This window comes from Pelobates fuscus, chromosome 3, assembly GCF_036172605.1.
Source record: "Pelobates fuscus isolate aPelFus1 chromosome 3, aPelFus1.pri, whole genome shotgun sequence".
NCBI classification, from domain to species: Eukaryota; Metazoa; Chordata; class Amphibia; order Anura; family Pelobatidae; genus Pelobates; species Pelobates fuscus.
In genome coordinates, this window is record NC_086319.1 from 124,582,073 (window position 1) to 124,594,685 (window position 12,613).

At 38.2% G+C, this 12,613-nt stretch overlaps 1 protein-coding gene across 2 annotated transcripts in view; it reads right to left on the reverse strand.

Moving 5' to 3' along the window:
• SLIT3 (slit guidance ligand 3) overlaps positions 1-12,613 on the reverse strand; it is a 658,792-nt gene that overhangs the window by 65,977 nt on the left and 580,202 nt on the right. For both annotated transcript variants that reach the window (XM_063447449.1, XM_063447448.1), the window contains 2 exons: positions 9,319-9,390; positions 5,804-5,967 (listed from right to left, as the gene is read on the reverse strand). In XM_063447449.1, coding sequence (XP_063303519.1) covers positions 5,804-5,967; positions 9,319-9,390 — 236 coding nt within the window. The remainder of the gene's footprint in view (positions 1-5,803; positions 5,968-9,318; positions 9,391-12,613) is intronic.

Below are 12,613 nucleotides of genomic sequence, written 5' to 3' on the forward strand. Positions count from 1 at the left end.
AAGAGAACACGTATGCACATAAAAAGAGGGATTATAAAACACAGGTGAGTAAAAATAGGGGTTAAGTAAAGAGGAGAGGTTAGATAATAATGAAAAAGAGGATGGAAATGGTAAAGAATAAAATGCATGGAGAGAAAACAAGGACAAGGAGTGGGAGGCAATAAAACATGGTGCATTAAAGAAATAGTGACAAACCTTTTAAAGAGAATGCAGAAACAAATGAGAAAAAGTAGGGGGAGAAAACAGAAACATAGCTAGAGGAGTGAAAAGCTACTGCAAAATAGGCAGTATGTGTAAGAATTATATGAGGGGGAGCTACAACATGAAAAAAGGAATAATATGATTTATAAAGAAGGAGATAGGGCAAGTGAGAGGCATGCATTGCAGTTGTGGAACCAGTGGCTGTGCAGCCAGAGTAAGGTCCAATATGTGACCCTCACACTCAGGATTGCCATCAGAGAATTAAAGGGCACTCTATAATCAAGGGCATGGTTAAGTGCCGGTGCCCTTTAACACTACGTGATTCAGCTGGGAATCTAGAAATATCTACCTGGACTGGGCCTCTGCCAGATTGGAAAAGCTTGGTTGTCGCCTTGACACACCGGATTCAGACATCATAGGAATAGGAAAATAGTTCAATTTTGCATGGAATTTTACCATATGCATGAATATTGCAAAATATAAATAAATAAATGGTTTGAATGGTATTTTGAAAAGGTTTATTTTTATTTGATCCGTACAATTTCTGCAAAGGTACCTGGCATGAGATATGTATATATAGAGCTAGATGAAGACTGGGTCTACAATGCAGGTGATAAGTTCAATCTTTCTTTAATTTTAAAAACATATACGGTATGTGTTTACTTAATGAATCTACATTTTTTCGAAGACATAAACGTGTTGCTTTGTGTCACTGTTTAGCACCATGTATTTTTAATTCTGTCTGCTATGCCATTCATAATTAAGTTGGTTTATTTTTTTCAATTTAAATTAATTCCAGGAGGTATTGATGTGAAAATGTATATTTAATAAGATAACAAATGCAGAATGACAAATCTCCTCACATTGTTTAGTGGTTTGTGTTTTAATCCTTATTAAACATTAATATCCCATGGAATTAATCTGTAATTATTCTACCTGTGTAATTTGTTTACATTAAGACAGCGAGAGTACTGTGAAAAGCATAAAATATTTCATTGGAACAGGAACAAAAAGTAATATACACTAGAACAAAAAGTAATATAAATACTAAAGTTGGCACCTCAATGACTAACCACGGGATACTGGTGCTGATTCTATTCATCAAATTATCCAGCCTCAGCTCTGTGCACTTACACAATGCCTGATTTGTCAGCAGGCAAACTATGCAACTGTCTAATGTGTGTTCTAGTGACCAAAACATTCACTCTGCAAAGCCTCCACTGAAATATGGCCTCAACTATCCCTTTTTTTTATTCATTATAGGGTAATCTGGTTGGAGTTCCCACTTACATTTTCATATATTATAGATGTAACATAAGGAGACACTGTCGGCACCCAGACCGCTTCAGCTCATTGAAGTGGTCTGTGTGCAAACTCCCAACACCCTTAACCCTCGAGTGGTAATTATTGCAGTTTTTATAAATTGCAATAATTACCTGCTAGGGTTAACTCCTCCTCTAGTGGCTGTCTACCACCACCATAGTCTGTAAAATCATTTTGGTATGGTTTAACACACTGTCTGGTATAAGAACAATGTGACCAAAAAGACTTGTAGAAATAGTACTGTGATTTTATGGGCTTTTCAGCTAAACCATGTTTTGTGGGTTTGTAATCTAATTTGGTTGGGTAACCTAAGGCTTCCCGTTTATAAATTGCTATTGTTGTGGCAACTTTTAAGGATGCGGGTGTTGTTAAGAGTGCTTTTTTATCACTATTATCAGTCTCATTGAGAAGACTTTGTGCTGGAGCTGCATGCGATTGTGGTTTTTCTAGGTTTCTCAGTGAGTTGTAATACTCTCCTTAGCAGGAGAGAAGTCAGGTCCCTGCGAGCACAGTGAGTGTGCCTGCCATTTCCAATAGCTCTGTGGAGCTAATGAATGCAGTGGAAGACCTCTTCCATTACTACTTAGGAACACCTTTAGTGGCAGTCACTCAGACGTCCACTAGAGGTGCATACTGGGTACTGATGTTGCTCTGCATGGAGATGCCGGTCGCTCCTCATAGAGGTGCATTGATTGAATGCATCTCTGTGAGAAGATGCCATTGACACAGCGCGGCATTTTGCCAATGGTAAATTATTAATGTGACTGAGATAGTCAACTTTGATGATCTCAGCCAAGAAGGTGGAATGGGGCGGATCCAGCAGTGAAAAGCCTTGCGCGGCACTGATAAAAGGTGAGTATAATCACGTATTAGTTTTCTAACATGGTGGCCTGACACCTAAACTATGTTTTTATAGCTATAGTGTCAGAAATACAAGTTAATATTGCTGCTGATTGTAAAGAAGAAACATTTTGATTGTAGTCCATAGTTTCTTCATCTTTTGCTGGATAAAGGATATTACAATGTCAAGTTGTTCAACAGATTTCTAAAAGGGTAACTGCATTGCTCAGATGATTAATATCTATATTCCAGTGTGAGGTCAGATAGCATGATATGGGTGATTATACATTCAAGCAGGAGAATTCAGTGCGGTCACTGAGACAGAAAAATATCATCTTTTTAGTACTACTATATAATCTGCTAAAATGCCCATCAAGAACTGACATTGTCACCCATAGAATCCTATAGAGAAAAAAAATAGTGAGGGCAAGAAAACATAAAATGTAAAACCTTTTCTGAGTCTGAGTTAAAGGGTTACTGCAACCAAAAACCAGTGTTTTGATAACACAATTGTTTTGGTCAGAATAACCCTTTCTAAAACAAATTTCCCAAAAATAAAAACAAAAACAAAAAAACAACCAACGATACTAAAACTTACATTCCATTGGTCAAGTAGCAGTTCTCCCCTAAACTCAATCCTCTGAGTCACTCCACCTCGCCAGAGAGTAAAGGAGATCACGAGGACGGACTGAGGGGAGTAAGAGGAGAACAAGCCTCAGATGTCCAGGCGTCAGATGCCAATTTTGCACAGAATTGAAATTAGTAAGCGCAGAACTTTGGTCTGGACTGTATAATGATGCTGCCAGAGGGGGAGTTATGCCTTCAGCAGCAAAGTTGTTCATCTCAGTATGTGCAGTGTTGCAAAGCAAAATTATGTACATCAGACTCCAGCCACCATGACCACTTAAAAACTGGGCTTGTAACATCCACTTAAAAAACTGGGCTTGTAATCTGCTGCATACCTCAACAACCTCTGAAACAAGTGTAGCAAACTCTGATCCCTCACTTAGCATGATCGAACTGTCTTTTATCCTTGCAGCAGGTCAGCAAACCATGCTTCTCCAAATACACAAAGAAATAAAGCTTACCTAGGACATGTTGTTGGGGATTAAGGCCCCCAGCCCTCTTGTAAAAAAAAACAAAAAACACTCCATTGCCCATGGCTATTGGGTTGGAGATATCCCAGTCCACTGGTCCTAAATTCCTAACCTGCACCCTTAGTCCAAAAAATCTTGCAACCCAACATTGCTTCAGCATGTCACCAGACCCAACTGAATAGTTGGTGACCATACCAAGTGTTGACAAGGTTGCCAAAAAGTTAATGATGCAAGTGTGTGTGATAAAGTCATGCAATTCCACTTGCAATGAATTGGAGAAGGTGTTGCTAACTTTGTCATACATGAAAAGTCCACTAAATGCTGTAATGTGATCTTTGCATTTTTCTCTCAAATATTATTGTATGAAGAAGGTTGAGAACTTCATAATATTTGCATCTTCCAAACCAGTGACCACATTTTCAATCTATTTCTGCTGGTTGAGTCAGTCATTCTGGGACCTCCATTTCCTTTTTATATTGACTTGAAACAAATGGTATTCCCACCTCACTATATTATATATTAAATTTGCAAAATGTGCTACAACACTCAGGGGTTTTAGTGTATTTTAAAATAGTATTAAAATGAGGAGGAACACTTAGCTTTTCAAGGGAAAAATGTCATTGTACTGTAAAATAAAAACATAATAAAGAAATTAGCTTTTCCTCTTTTATTTAAAACTTCTTATATAGTAAATTCCTGCAGGTTAATACTGATGCCGGCATGCCTACAATAATGGGAGCTATAAAAATGATATAGGTTTAGTATATGTGCTACGTGATTTATATGGATTTTATTATTTGTTTAATTAAAATATCAGTGAGTAGTGGCCCAATGTTCCGTGGAACAGGCTACTTCCATTGAATAACCAATGGTGAGACGGCATAGGGCTTCTGTTAAAATAGCTTCTTAAGTGTGAACTCCAGGGAGATGCACTGTATACAGACAAGGTTTTAATTTCCTGCTTTGGCTCGAAAGCCTGATACCATAAAATATGAATGAAGTAATTGCAATTTATTCCTGGGCAAACATTTCGATTACTTTTGTGTAAAAAAATGATTTCAGTTTAATTTCATGAAATGGAGGTAGAAATGTCTCCTGCACTTATGTGCCAGGGTCCCTTGGACTATTTTCATCTACACCAGCTCATTCTGAGCTTCGGATCATAAAGACAATAAAAAAAAAAAAAAAAAATGAGAAAAAAATATATTTGCTAGCTGGAAAAAATTATTACTTTATTTTCATTAAAATATGCAGATTACAAAATGTTTACTCGTATATACATACTCTAAGTTGTGCTTTTTGGGGTTTTGAAGCTCTCAAAAGCAAAATAATCTTCAACAGCAACAAAGAATTTACATGACACATTCAACAAAAAATTGCTGGACTTAATTGCCTCTCCAGACACTTCAGGATGTAATTATAAAATTGTTACAAGTGAAAATTGAAAGTTCACCTTGCAGTCAAAGTCTTAATTTTCCAGTACGTTAACCAAAGGTGAAGTGATGATAAATATAAGAGAGATACAAGCTATGTTAGTTAATTGATTTTGAACCCTAATAATTAAAGCAATACTGGACATTGAAAGGGTGATGATTACAAGAAAAAAAATGTCTAGGACAAGTGGTAGAGGTTAATTACTTATAAGAGCGTGCTTGGGATATATGTAGGACTATCAAGGACATAGCACAAGAGTGTGGACCACACAGGGTTTAATATTCGTAATATAAGAGGTAAACAATAAGGGACAGACAGTTACAGTTTCTTAAAAAATATTTTTGTAATTAAATTACAATTAACTATTATTTTATTAACCCATTCCTAAATACACCAGTACTGATCATCTGACATTTGCTGCCAATTCTTATTTATCCAGATAATGTTACATATTATGTGAATCTCCACTACACTAATCTTCACCTTCACCAAAAATAAAAAAGAGCATAGCTACTATTTTTGCAAAACAATTACCAATGATTTCACACAGTCACAAAATTATAATAATTTTTATTTACCTTGAGTGACAATTATCACACATCTGCACTAAAAAAGTCATCAGTCAAATTGTAAAATGAAACATAAATATAACACTGACTGTTAAACATAAACATTATACCAAGAATAGTCAACAGTTTCTTAAATAACTCCCAAAAGCATTTTGATGTGTCCATATACGTGCAGATTACTTTTTTTTTACTAGAATAGACAGGTATGTCTAAAAAGAATGAAGACTAATCAATTTCTGTGACGTTGTCAGGATCCTGAAAGTCATCAGTGTTTAAGATAACCAACTTTGAGAAGATCTGCTGTATTGCGGTCATTGACATATCCCTGTCACTCTTTACCTTTGCACTGAAATAGCTGAGTTGGAGTGGTTAAGAGCAGCCTATCAGTCATATCATCTGGTCCACTACACCGCGCAATGCCAGGTTCTTTGTATCCTGCTTTTACCCATTCCGATAACCAGCGTACATTGCAGTCACAATACAATGGGTTGGTTCCAAGGGCACTGCAAATAACACACAAGAAAACAGAATATTAATGTATGTATTATGGAATGTTTTTAAAGCATCCAATTGGAAAAACTAATATTCTGATGCCAATAAAAGCAAATAGAAGTGAGTAGAAGAAAAATTTAAATATGTAACATGGAGGCTAAATTATTGTTTAATAAGAATATATATTACAGACCATATGCACTAAGTTATAGAATAAAGGTATTCATTTTATTTCTCAGAACTCACAAACACATATTGTTAAATAAACACTATAGTTGTCAAGAATACAAACATGTATTCCTGACACTATAGTGCTGGTGTGGCTTTTAAGGTTCCTGCCTCCCCATTCATGCAGTGAAAGGGTTAGTGTACTCACCTTTTTTTCCCACGCCACGCCAGTCTTGCTGGGGCTGGCTCTGCCTCCGTGGCTGAGATCATCAAATTTGACAATCTCAGCCAATTTCCATAGGAAAACGCTGGGAGGCTATTGTGCATGCACAGCATAATGTGAATCAATGCATCTCTATGGGGAACGTTTAGCGCCTCCATACAGAACGTGGAGACGCTGAACGTCAGTGCAGTACCATCTGAGTGACTGCCACTAGAGGAGTAACTAGCCAGCAATGAAAAGGCAGTGTTTACAGTGCTAAGGCTGCAGGGACATGCTAAAGGCACCAGAACCACTACATTAAAGGGACCAAATACAAAATAAATAACAATTCCTGTTTAATATTTATACCCTAAATTAAAGCATGCATGCATTTAATTATGCATTTTTTTTTATTGGAATCTAAACACAGCTTGCAAAAACTGCAGATCTCTTGTCTGCTGCCTTTGCAAGCCCTCCTCATCGAACCCCGCCCAGACCCCGCTGCAGTGGTTCTGGTGACTACAGTGTCCCTTTAAATATAGCGATTATGTAAACATACTATACCAGGGATAGGCAACATTCAGCACCCCAGATGTTGTGCACTACATCTCCCTTGATGCTTTGCAAGCATTGTGGCTGCAGGAGCATTATGTGTAATGTAGTCCAAAACATCATCGAAGGATGCCTACCCCTGTACTATACACTATATGGCCAAAGTTACTGTGACACACCTCTTAATTATTGAATTCAGGTGTTTTAATCAGATTAAGTGCCACAGGTATATAAAATCAGACACCCAGCCATTCGGTCAGCATTTACAAAAATTTGTAAAAAAAATGGCTCATATGGAAGTGCTCAATGAATTCAAGCGTGGTACTGTGCCACCTTTGCAAGAAATCTGTTTGTGAAATTTCATCCTTGCAACTGTAAGTGGTATCATTGGAAAGTGGAGGCCTTTAGGAACATCAGCATCAGCAACTCAGCCACGATGTAGAAGACCCTGTAAAGTCACAGAGCAGGATCATCAAGTGCTGAGGTGCATGGTGCGTAAAAGTTTTTTAACCTCTAATTTTAGAGAAATCTAGATATTTGCTAGGAATTCTGCTAGCACAATGGAGAGATGCAATTTTATTCTCTATCATTTATGATCAAGTTGTATTTGTCATAACAGATACCATTTAAAGTTGTCTGTAGACCCTGTTATTTTTGTGAAGCCTTAGTTAGCTATGTAGGGCCCTAGGAAAATGAGTAGTCCGATTACATGAACTTTTAAAATTAGCACAATAATCTCAGCTATATCTGTATCAATGCATACTAATGTGTTTCGATTATACATCAACCATGGTTTTAGGTTTTAAAAGTAAGTTAAAAATTGCATCTAACAAATTCACATTTGGCACAGTCTTGGGAAAATGAATACATCCAGAAAAACTGCAGCAACAATTCATATGTATTGATTTCCCAACAGATTAAATTTTTTACCCTGTAAATCTTGAAAGTTGGTTCTGAAATTACAATCTGCTGTAAATAGACACCTGCATCATTTATTTAATTCTACTTCTTTGAGGAATTATTTTGATCCTTGACGGTACGATTGATAATCTAGAAGTCAACTAAAGGTAATATTGGTCTAATATGGCCTTCTGTATATGATGTCAATATCGCCCTCAATGTAAAAAAAAAAACAAAAAACACAAACCTAATTAGTACTTTGAATTTAATTTATTAAAGGCCCTTTTCACCTATTGTTCCCATATCATGTGTGCGTTGTTACAACTAAATGTTTGTCTTGTTTTCCTATGTTGGTGCTATATAAGGGTAAATTAACTTTTGGTCAAACTTTAGCTGTACGTGAATTGTGCGTATCATTTTTTGATTACACCAAGGACCTGTGCTGTGTTAACAGAATTTGACATAAAGGTCAAGAGTTCAATGTACATCCAGAGCTCACTGACTAACAATAAATTGGTGCAGGGCTGATGTGCGAAAAATACTTGGCCATTAATGTCTAGCATAAGGGAAAATAGCATTGCTGGAACCTGCTCTGGAAAAAAAATTAACCGCACAGCACAGGAGGACTAGAAAAACCACACAGGCTGAAATAATAAATACAACTCAGCAATTTGTATCCCTTCTTGCTCCTAAGCAGTATGATTCACTATAAAAATGGCACAGTTGAAATGGCCAGTACAAAATGACACTGTGATGCGACTGCACTCATAAATGTAGCATCATTACAGTGCCACTCATAAAGGTGCTTATTCATAGAGTGACCACAATGATGGTTTATCCCATAACCCTCTTGAACATTGGTAAATATTGTGTACTGCAACTCCCATTACTTTGTTGCAGGTGTCCCCTGGTGAAGAATGGTATGTGTTATACTATTCAGAATTTTGAGTGAAGGTACTCCATAATGTGGATTATTCTTTAACCCTGAGTGGCCTCAGGCAGTGTCGTTACAAGAAACTACAATATGTTAAATAGCTTCCATCTAAGCTGGCTGCAACTCAATAGTATAAGCTCTGTCCTTTGCACAAGGCAATCAGCATAAAGAAAGCATACAGAGAAGAGGAGAAATACATACAATGTATTTGCAATATTTGTTACAAAAAAACAATACAGAACATCTCATAGAAAAACAAAAATATTAATAGGCTACAGGTGATTTTCAATGTACCATTCAATGGTAAACATGGCAGGTCTCTGAAACTGCAATGTTTTACATCGCAGCACTAGGTGGAAAAGGGACACAGCACCCAGACAACTTCAAAAAACTGAAGTGGTCTGGGTGCCTACAGTATCCCTTTAATGGATACAGAGCAGGATACAAAATATAGACAAAATCTGGATATACACCAAAACAGATATCAAATGTATGTCTAAACTGGTGATTGGATTATTAGCAAGAATATAAAAAACCCTCTCATCGAAGAGGAGAACTAAACTGCATGTGGATTTCATATTTTAATAATCAGGATACTATACTTACAGATGTGATAGTGAGGTCAAGTCAGCAAATGAACCCTCCGGAACAGTCGAGATGTCATTACCATGAAGAGTGCTAAGGTTAGAAAACAAAACAGCAACAAAAATATATGAGTCATCTAACAAACATACTGATAAATGAAGGCTTCTAACAAAGTACAAGAGGGTAAAGGAAGACAAAAAGGGCAGTCATAGCTAGATCAAAACGACAGCAATTGACATTTTAAAGAGGGAACATTTTACTGACAGGAAATACTTCAATACAAAATTGGTTGTGGATACCCAGAAAAGGCTTCTGGCATAGGAGGTATGAATAAAAATGGAATAGTTCAAGACATTTGGTCTTGATAAGCATTTTGCGTGGAGAATGGACAGCCTAGATGGGTCAATTTTACGGTTATCTGCCATCAAAATCAAAGTTGGTATATCTTAGTAAGTTACAAATCCTCCTTTTATAAATATGTATATGAATATTTAGTTATATTCAAGATAGAGTTGCTACAGTCATGCTATTTTCTTGAACCCGTATTTCTTCATGCTGATGGGCACCGCTGGAAAAGTGCTTCAATTCAGCATGCAGCATGTATAGCATGCAGGATTATTCTATGATTGAGGGGATTATAACATGAGAACTCATTGTAGTGGTTACGTTTCAAAAAGTCTTTGGATGCAGTTTCCCTGTTTTTGTTTTCAAGCAGGTTGACAAAAACACTGTGTTCTCACAGCACTGAATGCCCAGTCCACCTGCTGTGCCCCAGACAGTAATATCCCAGTCCACATGCTGTGCCCCAGACAGTAATATCCCAGTCCACATGCTGTGCCCCAGACAGTAATATCCCAGTCCACATGCTGTGCCCCATACAGTAATATGCCAGTCGACCTGCTGTGCCCCAGACAGTAATATCCCAGTCCACATGCTGTGCCCCATACAGTAATATGCCAGTCGACCTGCTGTGCCCCAGACAGTAATATGCCAGTCGACCTTCTGTGCCCCATACAGTAATATGCCAGTCCACCTGCTGTGCCCCAGACAGTAATATGCCAGTCGACCTGCTGTGCCCCATACAGTAATATGCCAGTCCACCTGCTGTGCCCCAGACAGTAATATGCCAGTCCACCTGCTGTGCCCCAGACAGTAATATGCCAGTCGACCTGCTGTGCCCCAGACAGTAATATGCCAGTCCACCTGCTGTGCCCCAGACAGTAATATGCCAGTCCACCTGCTGTGCCCCAGACAGTAATATGCCAGTCAACCTGCTGTGCCCCATACAGTAATATACCAGTCCACCTGCTGTGCCCCATACAGTAATATGCCAGTCCACCTGCTGTGCCCCAGACAGTAATATGCCAGTCGACCTGCTGTGCCCCAGACAGTAATATGCCAGTCCACCTGCTGTGCCCCAGACAGTAATATCCCAGTCCACCTGCTGTGCCCCAGACAGTAATATCCCAGTCCACCTGCTGTGCTCCAGACAGTGATATGCCAGTCCACCTGCTGTGCCCCAGACAGTAATATGCCAGTCCACCTGCTGTGCTCCAGACAGTGATATGCCAGTCCACCTGCTGTGCCCTATACAGTAATATGCCAGTCCACCTGCAGTGCCCCAGACAGTGATATCAAGGCTGATGGGTTTTCCAAGTGCTTATAGCCCATCAATGCTGTCCGAGCTTGGGTGACTTTCTACAGAAAATATGGAGGTGAAAAACTATACTATACCATACTATCTGGGTTGAAGCAAATGGAGTGGGCTCTAGAGGCTAGAAGAGCCTTGCTTTTTACAAGCAACTCAAAAATGATTTGTCATAAAATGAAGAAGCAATCCAAAGCTCCATAATCTTTACAATGAATTAAGGATGTTATGTTGCTTGAACTGTCCCTTTAAAAACTTCTACCTATATGAATACTACAAGACCGTACTTAGTAAAAGTGATATGAGTCCAGGTATACATGGTGAATCTTAATTAACATACAATGAATACTGTATATAAATTAGCAATGTGTCCTGTGTCCTTCTTCAACCTCATCTCTTAGCAGTGTGATTTATGAAATGAGACAAGCAAACAATCATTATGATATATTGATAGTTCACCGCACTGCCTGTAGTAGATTTAAAGGGACACTATAGTCACCAGAACAACTACAGCTTATTGAATTTGTTCTGGTGAGTAGAATTACCTTCAGGCTTTTTGCTGTAAACACTGTATTTTCAGAGAAAATGCAGTGTTTACAATACAGCCTTGTGATAACTTCACTGGCCACTCCTTAGATGGCTGTTAGAGATCCTTCCTGGGTCATGGCTGCCTAAAATGCATCCAAACATTCAGTGTCTCCTCCCTCTGCATGCAGACACTGAACTTTCCTCATAGAGATTCATTGATTCAATTCATCTCTATGAGGAGATGCTGATTGGTAAGGGTTGTGTTTGAATCGGGCTGGCTCTGCCCCTGATCTGCCTCTTTGTCAGTCTCAGCCAATCCTATGGGAAAGCATTGTGATTGGATCAGGCCACCACTTCTGATGATGTCAGCAGACTGCTTTTTTTTTTTTTTTTTTAGGCAAACAGCATGCAGATCTACAGCTTCTGGCTTGAATACAGTAAGATTTTGCTGTATTTATGGAGGCATGAGGGGCTCAGGGGGGCTAGATGGTGGTGTTAACAACGCTATAGGGTCAGGAATACATGTTTGTGTTCCGGACCCTATAGTGATCCTTTAACTTAGGGACAGAGAGAATGGGGTTTGTAATACAGTCTGTACTAGGTGTAGACAGAGGTTCTATACAACCCAGTGTTGTATTTTCCATAGATAGAAGCAAAGAGCACAATGCATTGTACAGTTACCAAAATATACTGGGTTACTCACTGAACCCATGATTTATGCCGAGCTTACAAGGTAATTTTAAGCCATGACAATTGAATTTTAAAGTATCTCCAGCTCGTCTATTGATCACTTTATCAATTATTTGCATTTATTAGTCTAATGGGTAAACTCCTAAAAAGAAAATCACCTTGTCAACAGTAATGACTTTGCTTAATGCACCACAAAAGAGACTTTATTGAAAACAAGCAGGTGTATGTAGAGGTATACATAGAATATATATTATTATGGTCATTACCATAAAAAAAAAAAAAAAAAATAAAGTTCTGCCACGGCCTATTCGAGTGTTTGTTTTGGAAGACCACCTGTGATGATATTAATTGAGCAGGTGGCAGTGTTGCCTAAAACCAAATTGTTCCTTTACTTTTGCAGATTGCTTTACACATATGTGTATTCTATACCCAAAACGCTGAAATTGTTTT